This window comes from Oryza glaberrima, chromosome 9 (assembly GCF_000147395.1).
Source record: "Oryza glaberrima chromosome 9, OglaRS2, whole genome shotgun sequence".
In the NCBI taxonomy this organism is placed as follows: domain Eukaryota; kingdom Viridiplantae; phylum Streptophyta; class Magnoliopsida; order Poales; family Poaceae; genus Oryza; species Oryza glaberrima.
Window position 1 is genome coordinate 15,155,458 of NC_068334.1, and position 22,528 is coordinate 15,177,985.

At 38.8% G+C, this 22,528-nt stretch overlaps 2 protein-coding genes across 2 annotated transcripts; one reads left to right on the forward strand and one right to left on the reverse strand.

Annotated features, from left to right (window-relative positions):
- Positions 1-4,529: 4,529 nt before the first annotated feature.
- LOC127785103 (auxin-responsive protein SAUR72) lies at positions 4,530-5,609 on the reverse strand. Its single transcript, XM_052312526.1, has 2 exons — positions 5,477-5,609; positions 4,530-5,368 (listed from the first exon to the last, which is right to left on the reverse strand). Exon 2 carries the CDS (start codon positions 5,338-5,340, stop codon positions 4,774-4,776), a length of 567 nt encoding a protein of 188 aa, XP_052168486.1. The 5' UTR covers positions 5,341-5,368; positions 5,477-5,609; the 3' UTR covers positions 4,530-4,773.
- Positions 5,610-14,518: 8,909 nt separating this feature from the next.
- LOC127783511 (dormancy-associated protein homolog 3-like) lies at positions 14,519-16,376 on the forward strand. The gene is made up of 4 exons (XM_052310697.1): positions 14,519-14,609; positions 14,821-15,157; positions 15,273-15,390; positions 15,720-16,376. Exons 2-4 carry the CDS (start codon positions 14,866-14,868, stop codon positions 15,745-15,747), a joined length of 438 nt encoding a protein of 145 aa, XP_052166657.1. The 5' UTR covers positions 14,519-14,609; positions 14,821-14,865; the 3' UTR covers positions 15,748-16,376.
- Positions 16,377-22,528: the final 6,152 nt, after the last annotated feature.

Here is a 22,528-nt window from a genome sequence, read left to right on the forward strand (position 1 = left end):
CTGACGGTACCAGAACCCCTTGGGCCTCACAGCCCATCACAATCCCGGAAGGCCCATTAGTGTTTGGGTGGTTGCGCCGGCGAAACCTGGGTCCATCAAGGCTATAGCTCGTCCTGTTTAACTTTGACTTGCCGTTGGTTACAGCGGAAGCTATGCTTAAAAACCCAAGTCAACTACGAGAATTCGACGTACCCGGCCAGGCTGACCGACAACGGGAGGACGGCAGGATTAATTACGACGCGTTTGCTAGTTGTGGTCACGCAGGACGCCAGAACCAGCTCCCTATCGAATATATTTTTTAGGACTATTAACTAGTCTATTATATACTAAACGTCCACTAAACTTCCTATAAATGCTCCTACATCTTCATATGGCACCCTACAAACGATCCTAACATCTATCTGGTGGACCCATTATTTTTAACCGTAGATCTACCGTATAAAAAAAATACCTTATAGATTTATCTTTAGAAACCGCATATCTAGAACGCTCATGTACGTCTGTACGTGTACGTACGTAGGCCCCACGCCTCCTTTTATTTTTTTCTTTCTCATTAATAACATATGAAACGAAATTAATAATTCTATCCCATAGGTCGAAAATATATACGTACGTACTTCATAAGCCAGCCCCACGTCTCTCCACTCCCTCACATCAGATAAAAACTAAATTAATAAATCCAGCCCATAATTGTAAAAAACATATATTATTTTACGTTCTATTCTAATATATATACATCATCGAAACATCCATAAAAAATCATGGACAGATAAATAATATACAATATATAATTGTATATCACTTACTAATATACATAGTTAAATTAGACTTACATTTTCAAAAATAAAAACACAGCCCGTAATTGTAAAAAATATATGTTATTTTAAGTTCTATTCTACTATATGTACATTATCGAAACATCCATAAAAAGATCTAAACAAATCAATAATACACAATATATAATTGTATATCACATACTAATATGCAAAGTAAAATTAGACTTACATTTTCAAAAATAAAAACAACTCCAGTAATTACTCCCTCCCTACAATAAAAGATATATATTGATATATCGAAATAATATAACTAAATTTACCATGAATGTATTTTTCATATATTATGAGTTATCTTTATTTATATATTATTAGAAATTAAAGATCAAATGTATTCTTTTGACAATCGCGTCGATGTCTTTTATATCCTACTTAGGTTGTGCGATCCAGCTCATTAGATGAGCTTATCTAGGGCATACAAAATGATACTGATCATTAACATAGGAATTGAGTATTAGATATTAAAAAGGAAAATAAATTTATTTATTTTTTTAAAAAAACTTTTATATAGAAAGTATTTCTAAATCATGCAACGTGTAATGCACTATTTAGCAGTTTAAGAAACGTGCTCTCTATAAATAAGGAAGTAGCTAATCTTATAAGCACTTTAGAACTCGACCTTAAATTTCGCTATAAGTAAGGAAGTAGCTAATGCTATAAGCCCTTTAGAACTCGACGTTAAATTTATTACTTAGGTACTAAAGCTTTAAATGTAGTATATAATATACTTGGTCAATCCTAGCCTAAAATATCAATCGTATATCCTCATTGATCGCTATGTATGTAAGTTTTATATATAAGCCACTATCCACTAAACGCCAAGTCATATTTCTTACGCGGTATCCGTGCATAGTGCACATAATGATCAACTGATATCCAATGAGAATGTTTGTTATCAAGCACTAAATGACAACACTAAGTGCGCAGTGATCATCAAAAAATAGGTGAGTAGAGGATGCAACCAATCCACTACAAATAATAGTTGACTACAGCTAAATTGCGACTATGAGTAATAGCGTTCCTACACTTCTACAAACGCTCCTAAGATGTCATGTGACATTCTAATTAGAGAGAATCCAAGAAAATATATTATATATCTATTATATACTAAAAGTCCATTAAACTTTATACAAATGCTCTCAAGCTATCACGTGGGATTCCTATAAACATTCCTAAGTCGCCACGTGGCTCTCTAATAAATTATAAGGAAAAAAAATCCAAACAACAATTTCCACTTAATCACAGTGGACACATTATTTTTTACCATTAGATTTATCTAACAATGTAAAAACATAAAAAGCTCACTTTCCATCCCTTCACGTCACATATTGTATCAACCTCCACGTGTAAATACGTACGTATCTCTCCTTCCCTCCCCTCACATCCTCTCCTTTTCTCCCCTAAAACTGGCAACATTATATATTTAGAAAAATAGATAGCTTAACAATTATAATTTTTAAGTTCTTTCAGTTGTTCTTTTATTTACAATTCAATAAATAATTTAAGTTCCATATTATCTATATTATACTATATAAAATTGAAATACATTATTTGGACATTATAAGGAAACCAAACAAGAATAAGACATTATAAAAAGAATTTGACAATATGCTTCATTTTATCTTAAATCAATCCACATGATCAAAATTGATCAAACTTCATGTAGAGCGCTTTTTAAGTAACCATATATCACATCAACGGAAAAAAATTAGGTGGTTCCATTATTTTTACCCATTATATTTATCTAAAAAATCACCAATTAAATTTATCAGTTAAGTAGTTACATACGTACTAAAAATTGTACTACGTACATATGTACTTACGCACACCAAGGCCCACATCTTTCTTTTTTTCCCTTTCTCACTTAAATTACATGGAAAACCAAACTAATAATTCAATGAGCACGTGTGTCATTAAGCATCTAAGATAAGAAATAATACTAAATGAGCAACCATCAATAAATGATAGGGAAGTAGAGGTTACCACCAAGCTACAGCAAATAATAGTTGACTACAAATAGATTGCGAGTAAGACTAATAGCGTTCCAACAATCCTAAGATGACATGTAATGCTTTAATAAATAACACAAAATCTAAGAATAAAAGTAAAACACCTTGCCATCAATTTACACTTAAACCGGTGGACCAATTATATTCAACCATTATATTAGATCTATCGAAGTAATCCGTTGCTCTTAAAAACAATTAATCCCACCCTATATACGTACATACACAAGAGATGTAAAAAAAAGAGCGTATCTACCATTTGCCTTGTATGGTAGTTTTTTTTCAGCGTTAGCTCCTAGCGATGTTATCGAGGAAGCCATGTCATCCTGGCACCACTTGACACCACCCCGTCAATTTTCATGAATGTATTTTTTTACTAACGACGATGTAAAAACCAGTTGGCTGCTCATATAAACACCTATGCATAACCATCCTGTGAATACACATACAAACATTATCTCCTACAAGAGGAAAATATTTGTAAAAAAAGCCAAGAAAAATTATATAGATCCGAGAGACTACTATATATTCACCATGAAAAACATACATATGTGCGTGCGCACATACGTATGTACATACATGCGTACGATCGAAAATAGCATATGGAACCACATTATATCTCTTTATAATTATGCCAATATCATCTTAATAATGTTAATAACTAGCATAAACAATTTTGACAATATAAATTATTCTTTCGTATATTACCCATGAAAATGCATAAGTGATTAGATGCATAATAAAAGAAAAAAACAAAACACATATTAACTCATATGTTTGTGAAGGATGGTGATAATAAAGTGATTTTTGTTTGAATATAATAGACATTATCATATAGTATGTCAAAGTTTATGGTCTATTTTACGGAATAAATATTTTTTTATTCTAGGTAATGATTCTTATAGTGAATATGGTGAGATATCTTTTAGTATTTTTTTTTATAAACAATAAGTGAATTGCCCGCGCATATGCGCGGACTTCCTTCCTAATGATAAATAAATAGTCTTTAATATCGTGCCTATTTTTTTAGGATTATTGGCTAGTGATAAATAAATAGTCTTTGACATCTTGGCTCGATGATGCTGCTGGCTTCGACATAGCATGAGATCGGCAGAGCTAAGCTAAAATTAACTTTATGTTTTGTGTGATAAAATGATTGATGGTACGTACGTACTAGTTAATTAAGTAATAGACAAAGTAATAACACTCAATTATGCGAGCGATTTTTGCCTGTATCGTTCTGTCTTTCTGATTAGTTTTCCGATAAAATCACACAGGTATTAAAATTGAAAACAAAAATAAAATTGAAAACGCTGGCAACAGCGGGGAGCGCTCCATGCATGCCGTACGTCCAACTGGACAAACTTGACGCACAGATCATCGCGCGCGTCACATGAATGATTCAAAAGTACGGAAGAGATTAGTTTATTTTCAGATTCAGCTTAACTCACAAAACACGGCCCATTGTAATTCATTGGTAATATCTCCGTCTCAAAATAAATATAGCAATCTAGTTCTCCCTCCATCCTGACATCTATCCAAAATCCTTTATATTTTGAAACAAAGAAAATACATATCAGATTAAACATACATACTTATTATGAATTTGGACATGGTTTATCCAAATTTGTAATTGGATATATCTAATCTAGTATAACGTACTCAATTTTATATTTTGAGACCGATGGAGTAACACGCGAAGAGCTCGACAGATATTGCATTGGCTAGATCGTAACAATCAAATATTACATGTCATTTTAATTTTTCATCTAGGAATACTGTGTTACAACAGCGTACAACAAAATGCAGTTCCATTACAAGTTTACAACCCCCATGGATTACGATTAATCATTTCTGACGGCTAGCTCCGTCTCGATCGCGAGCTAATTAATTAATTAAGTAATTAATTAATAAAGCAATCGAAGAAACTGCTACTAGTCGCGCGGCGGCGCACGGTCGTTGACGTCGACGACGCCGTCGACGACGTCGCCGGCGGCGAGGCCGTTGTCGTGGCGCTCGACGCACTGGAGGATGTACTTGAAGGCCTCGGTCTCGCAGGGGATGGCGAGCGCGCCCTGGTGGCAGAAGCCGAACTCCTCCTCCGCCTTCTCCAGCAGCAGCCGGAACACCGGGTGGCCGAGGTACCTCGTCGGGATCACGAACCGCCGCTGCTCCGGCCCCACGTACACCGGGCAGTACCCCCTCGGCACGTCCGCCGGCGGCTCCGGGCTCTGGCAGCTCTCGTCGTCGGAGTCCACCGTCACCGTCCTCTGCAGCCGCCTCATCACGAACGGCGGAATCGCCGCCGCCGCCGCCGCCGGAGCCACCTCCACCACCTCCTTGTCTTCCTCGTCTCCGGCGGTGGCAACATCACCCTTATTCGCCCCCAGCGCCATCGCCTGCCATTTCTGCAGCAGCTCCCTCAGCCGCGTGATCTGCTTCATCCCCGTCGCCGTCGTCGCCGCCGCCGCCACCTTCACGCCGCCGCCATCGTCGCCCATTTAGGATCGATCTTGTCACTGAACTGAGCTGGAGAAGAAGATGGAGAGATCAGCGAGAGCGAGAGCGAGCGAATGATGGATGGATCGAGAGGACGGCATGAGAGAGTGGGCATGCGATTATATAATCAGTTCGTACTCGCAACGCGGCCATGGAGGGGTAACATGGCAAGCTAGCTGCATATGCATCAGCCGGAGAGATTCCATTAATTTTCTCCCGGTTTTTAAAATGGGATTTGATAATGTTTTGATTGGACGAGACTAGCGCGGCGTGTCGCTCAAGAATGCATTGTGTTTGATCCATCCGGGCTAAGCTTTAGCTAGCTTAGCTTAGCTAGCTAGACTTCAAATTAAAGAAGATTCAGAAAAAAAAAAGTATAAATATATTTTGTACGTACGTTGCCTTGCAAGCGAAGCAGGAATATATCATATCAATTCCGGATTTTAGTGATGAGCTTGGCGCAATCGCCAAGTCTGGACTCTGGAGTTGTGCTTAATTCACACTCCTTTTTCTGCAGTGGAATAGCTAACTGAGGGCCTGAGGCAGGCTGTGTGCGCTGGAAATTAATTAATTTTTCAGGTAAGTACGGACTTTAATTTATGTATGGCCTGCACAGGAACATGCTTGCATGATTGTGTTTGATCGGATGCCAGGTTAGAACATGATGGATCACCAAGTCAGAATTAAGCCGGTGCATCTGCGTAAAATTGCCATATACTTACTTGTGATTTTCTAAAATGCACTTGATAGTGCAGTGGTAAGAAGTGTGTGGTTTTAATTATCTCTAAGGTCTTATGTTCAATTTCTAATACATTCACAATTTTCTCTCATTCACCCAAAATTTTTATATTTTGGAACGAAAGAAGTGCGTATGCTAGAGGTGTACTATGCACATGAATCCATCTAAAGGTCGTAGATTAAAAAATTCTTCATTTTAATTCCTGTATGATTTGAGTCTTGAGTTTATTTTATTTTTGGCCCGACATGACAAGGACAGAAACCCCCAAAGCATGGACTGATGACCACTGAGTTATGCTCTGATCCCTGAAACAATTCTTAATAAACCACCCTCAAATAACTAATGACCTGGGGAGCTGAGCATGCATGCACCCAGATGTAAATTAAAAGGGAGAATGATAAGTACTATTTAGCTAAAGCATGTCCCAAACTTTACATTACTTGATGAACCAAACAGCCGTTAACACAGCATCATCACACAAAATTAAACCGTTTCTTATTCATCATAAACTAGAAACGGAGGACACATACGTGGCCGGCGTGTTATGCTAGATCTTCAGATAAGGACATTGGCATCGCTTGGAAAGGTGGCTGCTGCAACGTGCAAGCACATGACCGACGAGCTATAGCTACTGCTCCTACGTAGTTCTTCCTCCGTTCCAAAATGTAAGTATTTTTGAGGTTGGCACGGGTATTAAAAAAATAGGTGAGAATGATTGAAGAAGGTGTGTGATTGGTTGAAAAGAGAAAGTAGGTGAAAAAGAATGGTTGTGATTGGTTGAGAGGAGAAGGTAGGTAGAAAAATAGCTTCATTTTAAGACAAAGTACTGTGCTAGAAATAGCTACATTTTAGAACGGATGTAGTATATGGCAACTACTACAGTACTGGAGTCTGGAAATATGTACACTTGAGAACTCGACATGTAACACAATATATATATATATATATATATATATATATATATATATATATATATATATATATATATATATATATATATATATATATATATATATATATATATATATATATATATATATATATATATAGTAAATTTGTTTGGTGCTCCATGGTGCCCGGGCACCATTGTTGAAATTGAGTATATACCCAATTCAAATGAGTATGAAACTTTTTCAATTACTTAGATATTAATATTAACTACTTTACTAACTAGTTCAAAACAAGTTTGAACTGAATTTGAACTTGTTTTTGTTAGATTTTGATTCTAGGTATATAACATCCATACATATAATTAGTTAGGTATGTAATCATGGATTGTGAAATAAAGTTAAATTTGAGTTGTTTTGTTGATAAGTATAGGTATGAATCGAATTATTATAACTAGGTATATACTCACAATTTGAAAATTTTGAAAAATTTGAGTGATTTTGTGCATTTGATACCATGGTGCCCGGGCACCATGGTGCCCCATATGAGTGTCCTATATATATATATATATATATATATATACACACACACACATATAGATGCTTTCCTTTCAAAGAAGAAGGAAAACAAATGTAGCTGCTTTGCGTTGCATGCATGCAACGAAAGCGACGAGTGACCCAATGGGGCCAACAGAATTAATCGCCAAAAGAGATGAAATTAGCGAGCCATGTGAATATGTCGATCTTGATAGATTATACTCCCTCCATCCTATAAAAAACAACCTAGTATTAGATGTGACACATCCTAATACTATAAATCTAAACATACATCTGTCCAAATTTATTATACTATAATATGTCATATCCGGTTCTAAATTTTTTTTTATAAGACAGAGAGAGTAGATACCTACTTAACTAAGAAGGAATAAGGAGGTCGGTGGCACGATTAGTACCTCTCTAATCCTGTCTTAGTTTTTTTTTAGAAAAAGAACAATATGTACAACCCACCGTACAACCGCGCATAAGACGCTTACATAACGCATAGACAATCATTCTATAAACGTGCACACATATACTCTACTGGAAATTTAATTAACCATAAATACAAACGCTCTCCTATCAAGTTTAGGATTTGATTTCGAATAGACATGAATGTTTTACCGTGAGAGAGACTTAACCAGTTATAAGTTTTGTTTATACTAGGTAAAACCCCGCGCATTGCCGCAGGAATTTATTATGATAACAATAAAAAATTAACATGTAAGATAGCTAGATAACATCAAATTAAGTAAATTAATGTGGTTTATGATAATTTAAATTTAAATAGTATGTAGAATGGTGATTCAAACGTAAAAAATAAGGTGGTATGACTTTATGGAAGAAGAAAAGCAGGGAGGTAGTTTGGACCGTAGATTAATCATCTAAAGGCTAAAAACAGTTGATGTAATATGACTTAATTAGAGGAAAAAAGGAGAAAGATAATTTGGACCATAGATTAATCATTTAAGCACTAACTAAGTGAGAACGAACTATAAAAGTATATAGGATATCATAAAACATAATAAAGATATACATTGAAACATTATGTGAATTATATTGGATGATAATTTAATATGTTTGTATTTGAAAAGCTCTTAAATTATAAAAACTATAAAGATATAGCATGTTTGCATGATGTTTAAATATGATGATTGTTAGTGGATGATGATATGGTATCTTTGTATGTTAAGTTTAAGGGTTAGTGGTGGATAGCTCTATTATAGGATTACTTTGCAATTAATCTTGTCTTAGCTTTAACTGCACCTCTTGATTATTCGATCTCATTGCCGTCGGTGCCCGCTAGCTGCATGATCGGTACGTGTTTACGTGTCAGGTAGTACTAAAATTATATTCCTACGTGAATGTCCAGACTTGTTGCTATTGTAGCCTTTTCCTGATGCTTTCCTGCTGTGTTTGTGCCATCGCTGGTGTACGTACTCGGCTTTAGGTAGGGTTTTCCAGCTATGGCTATGGATTCTTTTCTTTTGGTTTTGGTATATGAACTCAATCTACGAGTATATTTGGAGGAGCTTAAAATTCTAAGAAACAGCTAGTAGGTAGTTAAAAAAGCTAGATTTAATTTTCAGTTTCTGACTTCTAGTTTATTTTCTGGATTATACAATTATAATTTCTCAAAATATGAACTAAAAGCTAAATTATTTGAAAAAACTTTAGATTTTACGAGAAATTGCAGCAGCTGGAAGCTCCCAAACAAGTGCGTCGAAAAAACGACCACCCACGAGACGAGCTAAAGCTTAGCGCATATCAGCTCCTATCGTAGCTGCGAGATGCAGCCAATTTCAATGACTCTGTTGGAGAATGTAGATGGGAATAATGTTTGTTGCCTTTAGTCCTGCATGCAGCCACAGTGCCATACAGTACAGGTCCATACCTATACAGCTGTACATGTGATTTTATTAACAAACTTAATTTCGTGCTACTCAGAAGAAATGATAAATTTTAGTGTTATTTTAACAATCAGTGATGATGTACGTCTTGCTGGCTGAATTAAAAGAGTTTATCAGTGCATCAGAGAACTTTTACAGCTAACCCGGCCCAACCTGTAGAATCCGTAGCCCATCAGGCCGTCGTTAACTTAGCCTATGAACCTTTTAGGCCTGGACCAAAACTGAGCAGCGCGGCACTACTGCCGGTTTCCAGTTTGCAATGTTGAGTCTGTTACAAGTATTAATTTATGGGTGCAGCTATATTTATGGCGCCATATTTTTCAACAAAAAATAGTCGACATGTATTTACATTGTAAGTCCCTAAATTACATATGTAATTTTAGTGTATTTACAATGTAAGTCTCAAAATTACATATATAAGTACTAAAATTACATATGTAAATTCGAAAATTACATACTAATTGCATATATAAGTGGGGTGTAAATGAGATGTAACTACTGTGTAAGTGGCTGAAAAAAAATCGACTATAGCATATGGCGCCATATTTCTAATAACTCCGTTAATTTATTGTAGGATATTAAAACCTTCGTTCCAAACGAATAGCATCAGACGAGACGGTGTTTCATATTATTGATATGGTATGAAAAAAATATAAGATTATTATCATGGGAAATAATAATTAGGAAAAGGTAGGGAAAAAATACAATCACGGCACGTACCAACAGCTCCGCGCACACTCCGCAAAAAGGAACTAGCACCAAGCCCACTTCCACTATGCGTGACTGTACGTCGTTAGTGCTACAAGTAGGTCACAAACATCCTGTCTAGCACAAACTCCAACCATGACCAGTTGATCACCCATGGGCTCTCGACCATCACCATGTATTCACTCCTCTCTCGTACAGATCCGATAGCAAAATTTAAGAGCGTCGTTAGAGCAGGTACAATAGCATAGCAGATTATTAGCTAGCTACAAATATATTTTAATGAGATAAAAGATAAGAGAAGAGCAGCTGGCTACAGATAGCAGGTACAATAGCAGATTATTAGCCAGCTACAAACATATTTTAATGGGATAAAAGATAAGAGAAGAGCAGCAGGCTACATATCTGTAGCCAGTTGCAGCACGGACTCCAAGACGCAATATGTATATGACAGGTGGGATCATATATTAATAGTATAGTAAACAATTATTTTATGAATTGGCTATTAGATTGGCTATAGATGAATTGGAACTAGTAGTGGGCTATACTATTAAACTTGCTCTTAAAGATCGAATTGATCGAACATCAGACAGGCAATATCTTCTTTCAAGTAGAAAAATCTTAAAAGGTTCATATATAGAGGAATTGAGCTAAATTTAGTAAAGTTCATGCAAAATTCTTGTATATATTTCTTGGGAGTGTTCTTTTGTGCTGAGTGGCTGAATAAATGGATGGTTGGTGACAATTATTTGAGGATACGGATAAATGAATTAACTATCATAAATTTAAAAGATATATTTTTAAAATATTTTAAGAAATTTATATATACTTTGTTTTTGCAAAAAAAAATCATAAGTTTAGGAAATGTTCCATTTATTCATCATTTTATTAAGTAAAAAAGAACATGGCTATGAGAAATGGAACACTTCTTATCCAGCACTAGTACTTTTCTCCGACGAATTCTTCTTTGAAGCCAAGTACTATAATTACTACATCTCCAATAATTTGAGAAAGAAAGCAATGTCTGAAGAGGATCCAACCCACTGTGGGCACACGCGCACGGATATGTGCCGAAATATCTCTCCATCGCACAAGTCACAGTCAGTGACTCACTGCACGAACTAAACCGTACATGAGGTGACACCATGATCATCTACTACTCCTATCTCGGAGTAAAGAAGGGGAAGAGAAAAAAAAGTCCATATGGCAGCACAAAAAAGTGCCGTGCTTTGATCGATCGATCGATCGATCTCCATCGCTCATCGTCGACCACGACCAAGCTGCTGATCATCCAGATCTTGGATAAAAATGCCCGATCGTCAGGGGAACAAGCTGCTAACTACTCCCTCCGTTTCATTACATGTACAACTATAAATTATCGTGCCCAATGTTTGATCGTTCATCTTATTTAAAAAAATTTATAAAAAAATTAAAAGTTAAGTTGCGCATAAAGTATTATTTATATTTTATCATCTAATAACAATAAAATATTAATCATAAAAATATTTTAAATAAAACGGATGATTAAAGTTGGACAATCCACAGCTGCGTTTATTATGGATAGAGGAAGTAGCAAGATGGGCACGGGGCGTCAGGTTCTCGTGCCTCCACGTGTCAATGAGCAGTATTACGGTGATTTTATTTCTAGCTGTTGTCTTACTGCTCTATGAGAGTCGTTGATACTGACCGGTGAACAGTGACCAACCCTTTTTCTTCTCTTATGCAAGTAGTGTCTTTTACTGTTGCTTTGCACTTTTTCTTTTCTCTCTTTTTCTTATTCATCCTAGTAGGAATACTTCGTTTCTTTTCTCGAAGCTTTATACGGCCTGATCGAGAAATATGGGTGTCCCTCGTCCAATGCGAATTGAGTTTGGTGAAGACTAGCTAACATGAGGTAGGTTCTTTGATCCACAAACAAGTTCAGTGGCGTACTACTAGCGCTCTAGCAGAGATGGATCTGAAGAATGGTGAAGTATCAGGGCCTGTCATTATATCAGTGAAGCTCATTATTAAGATAACCCAAAGTCCACACAATTTTTTAGATAATAGGATAACATCCGAGACTTTGCTCAACGAGTTACGTACAACCAATTATTACAAAATCCACACAAACAAACTCAATACACTGATATGATATAAATAAAACACAAACATACCAACACAGGATAAAAGAACCATGAATTACTGAATTCTATTCAAGAATCTCCATCCGAAAGTTGAAAAAAAGGTACATAATCATCAACTCAAGTATACGACATGCATCATTTACTAACTTGATATCATTATTATATCTTGTAGTTAAGTCCAACCCCAAAATCAATATGTTGTCCTCAAAAGTAACTACAAATAAGATTTTGATGATTGCAATGACATGAGACCGGATTAATTGAATCTCTACCCGGGATTTCTAAGCTACTATGATATCATTCACAGTGAGGTGTACTACCAATCATAGTATGTTGAACAGACTCTAATAATTGACCGAAACCAATAATTAATTAAACCTTAAATATCTTAGGACTGGACGTGCACGTTTTTAGGATGAAGTGTATACGCTGTTAGCCACCACAGTACAATGCATGGTGCCAAGCTCCAGAATTCTCTGAAACCGCCGTTTCTGCATGAAACTATATAGAAGATCTCGGGAGCATTAGCACGAACATTATGGCCTTGTTCACTTTGATACCATTTTCAACCTTACCAAATTTTAGTAAAGTTATAAAAAAAAAGCTATATTTAATTTGCTACCAAATTTTGATAACTATATAAAAAATCCTGCCAAAATTTTAGCAAATTTACTAAAATTTTAGCAACTATACCAACATTTGACATCAAAGTGAACAGGGCCTCTATATATATATAGAGAGAGAGAAATAATAGATTCCTAATCCTACCCTCAACTCGTCCATCGCTCCACATCCGACGGATTAAAAGCGCCCTTAGTTTATGTTAGCTGCGGCCCGGATAGCGACACGTGGGCCCCGCTACGTGGCGTGCTAGAGTTTGGCGAGCACGGGTGGATCTTATCGGCTTCGTGGAAACTGGTGGCGACGTGGGACCCACCTGGAGAACTAATCTTCGTGTTAATTTTTTTTAAAATTTTTACCGTAATAAGATGCGGCTCGGCTCACCTGTGGCTGTGGGTGGCTCGCTAGCTGGGCTCGAGCCACGCCGTAAGCTCGAGTGTCGGCTCGGTGGCCATACAGTGCCAACTGCCAACTGTGATTCACCTTAGCGAAATTGCAGACACTGCAGTGTGTGCACTCGGAGAAATACTCTCACACAAAATGCTGATTTGTGTACTAGGTGATAGGGATCACACGCTTTCAAGAGTTCTCTTTTGGACAATGTAGGAGGTGAGGTGCTTTTCGTGACCTGGCATGTGCATAGAGTTATAGATTGAGTGGCATGCAGATGCAGGCGATCGAGGGGAGAAATATAGAGTGGTGCCAGAGTGGTACTATGATCGTAGATTGTATTTAAAGTAAAAGTAAAACCATATTATCATAATAATTTATTCAATTTGTAGGAAATGACGGAAGTGATTTTGAGATAAAATGGTTGACAGTTGTATGCATGTTGGCACGAACGACTAAAGGCTTAGCGTGATCTTGGACAGCCACCATGGATTGACTGTGAGCTCCAAAACTTTAGATGACATGTACTCCCTCCGTCCCCCCAAAAAAAACCAACCTATGAGGGATCACATCCCCTCATAGTACAACGAATCTAGACAAAGTTATTCGTTGTACTAGGAGGGGTCACATGTTGGTTTTTTTTAGGACGGAGGGAGTATTTGCTAGTGTCCCATCATGTATGTATATAGACTAGGAAAATATGGATCTTCAAATTCTACTAAACTTCAGAAAATTTATGCATTTATCCTTTCATAATCCTACCAATTTATCAGCTTAAGGGTCCTATATAAAGAAAACAACATATAAATTAATCCAATAGAGCTATTTTAAACAAGTCCTTTAAAATTCCCATAAAATATGCTATTTTAGATAAACTTTGGAGGCAAATAAGTACGAGGTTTCACCTCATATTTTCTTCTGAGTTCTTGTGTTTTCATACGTGCCAATCAAATGATTATATTTAATTTGTAACTTTTATGTGTCTTAAAATTGTAGAACCCAATGAGCATAATATTTTATTACTATGTATTTTTTTCAATTAATGTATTTTTAACAATTAATGCATTTCGAAGCTGCTCTTATCATGTACATGGACGCAGACTCGAATTGTTCATGAGCCGAGCTAAGCCGTTAAGGCGAGGATCGAGGCATGGAAAAACCAAAAAGACAAAAAAAAAAAAAAGGAAAGTGACAAGCCAAAATTACACATGCCTCCCAAATATCTCGCCGAAATGCTCTCTCCACCCCCCAAGACTCCTCTATAAATCCACTCCCATCTACCTCCTTCCAACAAGGAAGGAAAAAAGAGAAGCAACCAGACACTGCACACATCATCATCTTCTCCCCCGAGACCGGGTAAGCCATCCCCTTCTCTCTCTAGATCTTCTCTCTCTCATCAAGAACAACAAGAGTGAATTAATGAACAGCAAGAACAACAACAAAAAAAACGCAGAGGAGAGGATGCATGCATGATCAATCAAATTAAGCTTCAAGGTAGCTAGCTAGCTTGCTAGCTCTAAGCTAAATACACATTTAATTAATTTGCTACGTATAAAAAACGTTGCAGGTGATCTTGGGTTAGCTTAGCTAGCTAAATTAAGCTGCGTGCAGCATGGGGCTCCTCGACCAGCTCTGGGACGACACGGTGGCCGGGCCGCGGCCGGACTCCGGCCTCGGCAAGCTCCGCAAGTACGCCTCCTTCTCCCCTTCCTCCTCCTCGACGATGGCGGCGTCGCCGTCGCCCATCTCGGCGGCGGCGGCGGCGGCCGACGCGCCGGCCGTGACGCGCAGCATCACCATCCTCCGCCCGCCGGCGCTGTCCGTGACGTCGCCGCGCGGCAGCGAGTCGGGCCCCTCCACGCCGTCGTCGCCGGCCAGCGTCCCGGACTCCCCCTTCGGCTCAGGTGGTGACCAGGCCACCATAATCTCTTCTTGAATCTTGATCTTTTTGCACACGCATATATCGTAATCTCGATCTTAATTATATCTATGCATCGTCGACTTGTGCATGGCATGCAGCACCGACGCCGAAGGGATCGGAGGGCTGGAAGAAGCTGCGCCGTGGGGCGGCGAGGATGGCCGACGGCGTGGACGCCAGCGCCAGCGGCCAGCCGAGAAGCCCCACCGTATACGACTGGTAAGATTGCCTAGCTAGCTACTAAGCTAAGCTAGCTCCAAACTAATAAACGAAGAACATGGAGAGACGGAAAGGACTAATTAATCACTAATGATCTGTTTGGGGAGCATATGATCACTGAATATTTTTCTAGAAACTGCAGTCGTCAGATTTACTTAGATTCTAAAATATTGTAGTTATAGAATTTATAAAATGGACTAGAAGTTAATAGTTGGGTTTCGTAGCTTCTCCATATTCTCTCTAGTCGGTGAGATGTATATTAAAATCTTAATAACTCTCGAACTTAAATAAGCAACCTATTTTTGCTCTAATTAATCCTTAACCTGCAGGGTGGTGATCAGCTCACTCGACAGGTGAAGGCGTGATCTATCTAATCGAGCAGCTAAGCTCTGCATCCGGCGAGAAACTGCACCTGCACAATATGAAGCAGCTAGAAACTGAAGGCGAGCAAAGAAGAAAAAAAACACTAAATTCTGCTCTTTTTCAGTTAAGTTTCAGCTCGTCGATCCAGAGCATGAAATGTTCAGTGTTCAGCTATCTGCACTACTACAGACTGCCGATTTTGTAGCCAAGGATGTATAAACGTATGCATGCTTGTACTACCACCGTATAATATACGTACGTGTACGTAGTAGATCGATGCAGACAAAAAGTCTTAGCAGAAGAGGGGATCCTTGTACGTACACAACCTGTAGTGTACGTACACGATGCGATCGATGATGAACTGATAGTATATGTATATGGCGCAGCTGGTGTATTATATTACATGCGCTAGCTGGAGGGAGAGTGTGCTAATGTTGTACTAGTACTACGACTGATCTGTTTGCTTCTCCTCTGCTTTCTTTGTCTCCAGAAAAGAGGGAGAGGAGAGAAGTTTTTCCCCTGTTTTTGTGGAATATGTAAAAGATGGCTGCAGTGCATGCAGCAGTGTAAAAGTGTGAAAAGAAGTGGGCAATAATGCATGGCCAAATAATGTTATGAACCTATACTTAAGACTGTTTATTAGTAGTAAGTAAGATGGTATCTGTCAATTATCATGGTGGTTGATAATTGACAATACTTGATTGTTTTTTCACAGCAGTCGTGTTCCTGATGTCAAGTCGATGGGGAAGTTTATCAGAAAATTGAATGTTACCGTGCTCTTTGGACTGTTAAAGGTCAAGAGGATGAGGCTGATGTATCATGAATGACAGAAAGTATGAACCATGCTGCCATGCCATCTCACTAAATTCACAATTACGTGCTTTACACCCCAAGGCCCTAAAATATACTCATATATATTTTTTTTGTCAATAACTTAAGCGTCCACTTGGAATTTGAGCCCTGTGTGAAATACAAAACGAGGCTCTAAAATAAGAAATCCATGTTGTTGTAACAGGGGGTCATCGCCATCCTTCCTATTCAATCGTAATACTTAAGTATGGAAAGTTCTTCCTGTGCTGGAAAGTTCCTCTCGAACTGGAAACATGCTCTCAAGTCGGAAATTAAAGTTCCTCTCGAGTTGGGAAGTTCTTCTCAAGTAGGAAAGTTTTTCTCGAGCTGGAAAAATGTTTTCGAGTAAAGAGAACGTGACCAAGATGGTTTGTCACTTGTAACTTGTTTTGCTCAGGAACTGAGGCAGATTCACTTCGGGAGTCGACGGTGGAGAAGAATAAGCAAGTCCCAAAGAACACAGGAGGCATCCAACCGGGTGTCTTGGAAGGGAAAATTCATTTGGACAAAGGGAGAGTCGAATAGAAGATTCTGTGGGGACCACTTCTCAACCACTCCTGCTAGCTGGAGCCGAAAGACCTTATTAGCCCAGAAAATATACCTTAATGCCCCTAGCACTCATGATATGGCAAGGGTGTTATAGTATTTTCACTGTACATTTACAAGGGTAGAAATGTAATATAACATGTAAGACCATGGGCTATAAAAAGCCGGCCAAATCCCTGTAGCAGAACAAGACATTCTTAATGCAAAAGTAATCATCAAAAGTTGTGTTTGATGTTAATTTGAGCTCATTTCTAAGGATAGGCGGGAAAACACTTCTTCCCGTTCTATTCCCAATCTTGTTCGTGACCTAAGGTCACAACACATATAATCAAAACATACTCTCACTTAATTATACAACTTCAGTGTATGTTATTTTCTATCGAAGCTAAGAGTAAAATAAATGTAATACTCAACCAATAAACTGACCTTATGTTCTGTTAAAGTAATAATCGTTTTAGTAATTCTTGAAATAAAAATCTTCAACCGCATATTCTTCATACTTAAATCTTCTTCATCACATCATTTTAAGTGCTATTTTCATGTCCATGTATTGGGTGGAGATTATTGGGTTGAGATGTGGGCCTATTTTCTTTATGATTTAGTATAGTGCTTAAGTGAGAAACGTACATGGGTCTTTCGGCTAGCTCCAAAAGATGGTGCACTAGACGACTTGGGTTTGGAGTCTTACCTTTTCTAATTATTTGATATTAGGTCATTCCCTAATATTCACGTCTTTTAGTATAGTGCTTAAGTAAGTGGATTAAAATTAGAAGTAGCTATATTTTTTACGCTATTTTTTTAGTTAAATTATTTTTACATGGTAAATTATTATAGTTACACTATAGTTATATATTGCAAGTTTTAATATTTACATTGTAATTTCTCGGATTAAGAGAATTATGTTAAAAACAATTTATTATCTACTTAGAAGAGAAGAGAGGAGAGGTTGATATGAAGCGCACTTACACACGAGAGAGACACTAGTACAGATCCTTCCATCTGTGACGGCCCATAACAAGACTGGAATTTGCAAGCCATCACAAGGAAGTAATTTCAATCGGGCCGAAGTTTCGCCCGATTGAGATATGGTCGCACAGCCATGGTATATCGGCATAAAACTAAAGCCCGTCACGGATGACACTTATCTGTGACGGGCTATAGTTGAGGCCCGATTGAGATGAGGGTTCCATATCTCAATCGAGCCCTAAAAGAAGCCCGTCACAGATGAGGGTCATCTGTGACGGGCTCCAACTAGAGGCCCGATTGAGATAAGTTTATTGCCAGTCACAGATGACACTCTTTTTTAACGGCCTTTTATTAAGGCCCGATAGAGATTACTTGTATGCCCGTCACGGTTGATTGTTTTAGGGCCGTTACAGATATTTGTTGCATAGTATAAATACCCCCCACCACCTAGTGTAACTGTATTCCACTGTTCACTATTTTGGTGGGAGGTTGTAGGGGGCGATTTTTTGTCCTTTTTCCAAGGAAAACAGAAATTAAATTCCCAAAAGTGATCAAAATGGAAGTGAGTAATATAAATCATTAATTGAGCAATTTCATCACGTCTTACTTTTGCAATACTGACCTTATAATATGTTCCTCTAATTTGTTTTTTTTTGTAGCAATTGATCGAAGTTGGATGTATGCCAAAAATTTGAAACGTCATTCTACGGAGTACCGAAAGGGCGTAATAAATTTTATGAACGCCGCGGAGGAGGATCGGATAAGAAGAAACAGTGATTACATGTGTTGTCCATGTGCAGATTGCAAGAACGAGAATATGTTTGATAGCGGAGAGGACGTACACGGTCATCTGATACAACGAGGATTCATGGAGGGCTATACATGTTGGGTGAAGCATGGAGAGCAAGAATCAGGAAGTGGAGCAGCAGCAGACAGAAGTGGTGCGCATAATCAGGAAGATGAAAATGAGCATGACATGTTTATACCTTCTCCATTGGGCGGTGAAATGGTTGATGTAGATCACGATCTGCTGCAAGACATGTTACGTGACGTTGAGGACCCAGCCCAGAATGAGAGAGATGGAATGAAATTCAGCAGGTTGGTAAGTGTTTCCGAGACGCCTTTGTACGCTAGATGCAAAGCAAAACACACTAAGTTGTCAGTTACCTTGGACCTAATGAAGCTGAAGGCAAGTAGTGGATGGACAGAAAAGAGTTTCACAGATCTTTTAGGAATTTTGAAGGCTATGCTTCCTGTTGAGAACACATTGCCCGAGACGACATACGAAGCAAAGCAGGTTCTGTGTCCACTGGGGTTAGAGGTCCGTAGAATTCACGCTTGTCCCAACGATTGCATATTGTACCACAAGCAATATGTGGACTTGGATGCTTGTCCTGTCTGCAAGGCTTCTCGATACAAGCGAAAGAAAAGTGCTGACGAAGGAAATAAGTCAAAGAGGGGTGGTCCAGCAAAGGTTGTGTGGTATCTACCTATCATTGATCGTTTCAAGAGAATCTTTGCCAACCTGAACGAAGCGAAGTTAGTACGTTGGCACGCCACGGAAAGAAGGAATGATGGTATGCTTAGACACCCAGCGGATTCAATTGAATGGAGGAATATAGATCGAAAACACAAAGACTTTGCTGCCGACCCTAGAAACATGAGGATATGTCTTTGTACCGATGGCATGAATCATTTCGGTGACATGAGTAGTACTCACAGCACTTGGCCAGTTCTTATTGCGAACTATAACCTCCCACCATGGTTATGCTTTAAACGAAAATATATTATGTTGTGCTTGTTAATCCAAGGTCTAAGGCAACCCGGCAATGATATCGATGTATTCCTAGAGCCTGTTATCGACGATCTGGAGATTCTTTGGAAAAAAGGTGTGGAAACTTGGGATGCATATGGTCAGGAGAACTTCAAGCTAAGAGTTCTATTGTTCTGCACCATTAATAACTACCCTGCACTCGGTAATCTTTCCGGAAAAACTATAAAAGGAAAGAAGGCATGCTCCGATTGCAAGGAACATACACGAAGCCGGTGGCTGAAGAAATCACGAAAGATGGTATACATGGGTCACCGGAGGTGGCTCCCGCTACGTCACACATTTAGAAGAAAGAAGAAAATTTTTAATGGTAAGAGAGAACTTCAGCCTGCTCCCAAAGATTTGTCCGGAGATGAGGTCCACAATATGGTCAAGGACATAAGCAATGAGTTTGGGAAGAAAAGAAAACGTAGCAAGACAAAGGAGAAGGGTATGTGGAAGAAAAAATCCATATTTTGGCGGCTACCTTACTGGAAAGATCTTGATGTCCGTCATTGCATTGATCTCATACATGTAGAAAAGAATGTGTGTGAGAGTTTGGTTGGTCTGATGTTGAATATTCCCGGGAAGACAAAGGACGGGTTGAACGCGCGCCTTGATCTACAGGACATGTGAAATATGTGAAAGGATGTGAAATATGAGATGGCTGTGAATGTGTGGTTGTGTGAAATATGTTGATGTCTGTGTATGTGAATGCATATGTATGAATGGGTGATGCTGGGGAGCTGGGGATATTGAATATCTGTGTTTGTTTCTGTCATTTTTGCAGCGGGCATGGCTAGCAAAGGCCTGAGGCTAGCCAAAAAACAAAATTTATTTTTTTTGTGGATTATAGTCATCTGTGACGGGCCATAACTAAATGCCCGATTGAGATGAGGTCATCTGTGACGGGCTCTAGCTTAGGCACGATTGAGGTCACTAGTCATCTGTGACGGGCTCTAGTTTAGGCCCGATTGAGGTCAGCAGTCATCTGTGACGGGCTCTAGTTTAGGCTTGATTGAGGTCATCAGTCATCTATGACGGGCTATAGTTTAGACCCGATTGAGATGAGTATTATCTGTGACGGGCTCTAGTTTAGGCCCGATAAAGGTTAGTAGTCATCTGTGACGGGCGCTAGTTGTGGCCCGATAGAGATAGGTCATCTGTGACGGGTTATAGTTTGACTGGTCGTCTAGGTCAAAGCTATCGGTGACGGGCTTTGCTTAGAGCCCGATTGAGATATATTCATTCGTGACGGCCGTTTGCCCGATTGAGATAACTCTTCACATCAGTGACTTCTAGCCTGTGACGGACGCTGTGCCCGATTGAGATGGGGCTTACTGCCCGATTGAGATGAGGGTATCCGTTCTAGTGAGAGCAATCATATAGATAAAAAATGATCGGATTTAAGTAAAAAAAAAGTAACGCCAATAGTTTTAGTAAACCCGTACACTGTATGGCGGCCAACTCACACATGCTGATGATCAAATGGCCCTGGTTCGTCGTCTTAATTAGGTAGGATTTTATAAGTTTTATAATTTAGTCGTGTTTTACAGCTTGTTTTTCTTGACAGATGCTCCCTTCATTTCTCACATTGCAAGTTATTTTAGTTTTATGAGTCAAGCTTTCCAAATTTGCCATAGTTTATGAAAGAGTACTATACACTACTGGAAAACTGATTTTTGATGGGTTAATTTAAAACCATAATAGTCCCGGTTCCAAAAAAGAACCGAGACTAAAGATCATCTTTAGCCCCGGTTTAAAACCCCACAGCTATTCTACGATCTTTAGTCCCGGTTGGTAATACCAATTAGGACTAAAATTCACGTGTAGTATATAATCCCTCTCCTCCACAACCAACCCTCTCCTCTCGTCAGATCGATCCCTTCCTCCTCTCCTCCCCTCCCCTCTCCTCCTCCCCCCTCCTCCCCTTCCACCTCCCATCCCCGACCCTCTCCTCCCCCTCCTCCCTTCCCATCCGGCGACCAGCGGCCGGCGGGGTCGCGCCCGGCGGCGGCCGGCGGGGCCGTGCCCGTGGCGAGTGGCGAGCGCCGGCAGGCGGCAGCCACTGTCGACATCCTTTCTCTCTTTTTTTTTCAATTTGTGATTCATTTAGATGTATAATTTTGTGATTCGTTGCATGGATCTAAGGTGCATAATCTGTGATGTATATTATTTGTGTGTATTTTTTTAAGATTTGTGATGTATTTGATTTGTGTGTATAAGTAAATTAAGATCTGTGATGTGAATGTTTTGGGATGTTACTTTGATTTGGGATTTGGGGATATGCATCTCACTCGATTTGGGAGAAAATATAGGGATTAAACTCTGGCTAAAGAAATAATGAAAAAAAGAGAGAAAAGGAGACCTACTGGCAGTGCCATTGCCCTCTCTTTAGTCCTAATTGGTGTTACTAACTGGGACTAAAGATATCTTCTCTTTAGTCCTGGTTGGTGTTATTTCAACCGGGACTAAAGATGCCATCTTTAGTCCCGGTTGGAAAACCGAAACTAGAGGGGTTACCAACCGGTAGTATAAACGGTTTCTCCACAAGTGATAACATCAAATTCGTTTCATAAAATCCACCGTGAAATGTCTTGATGG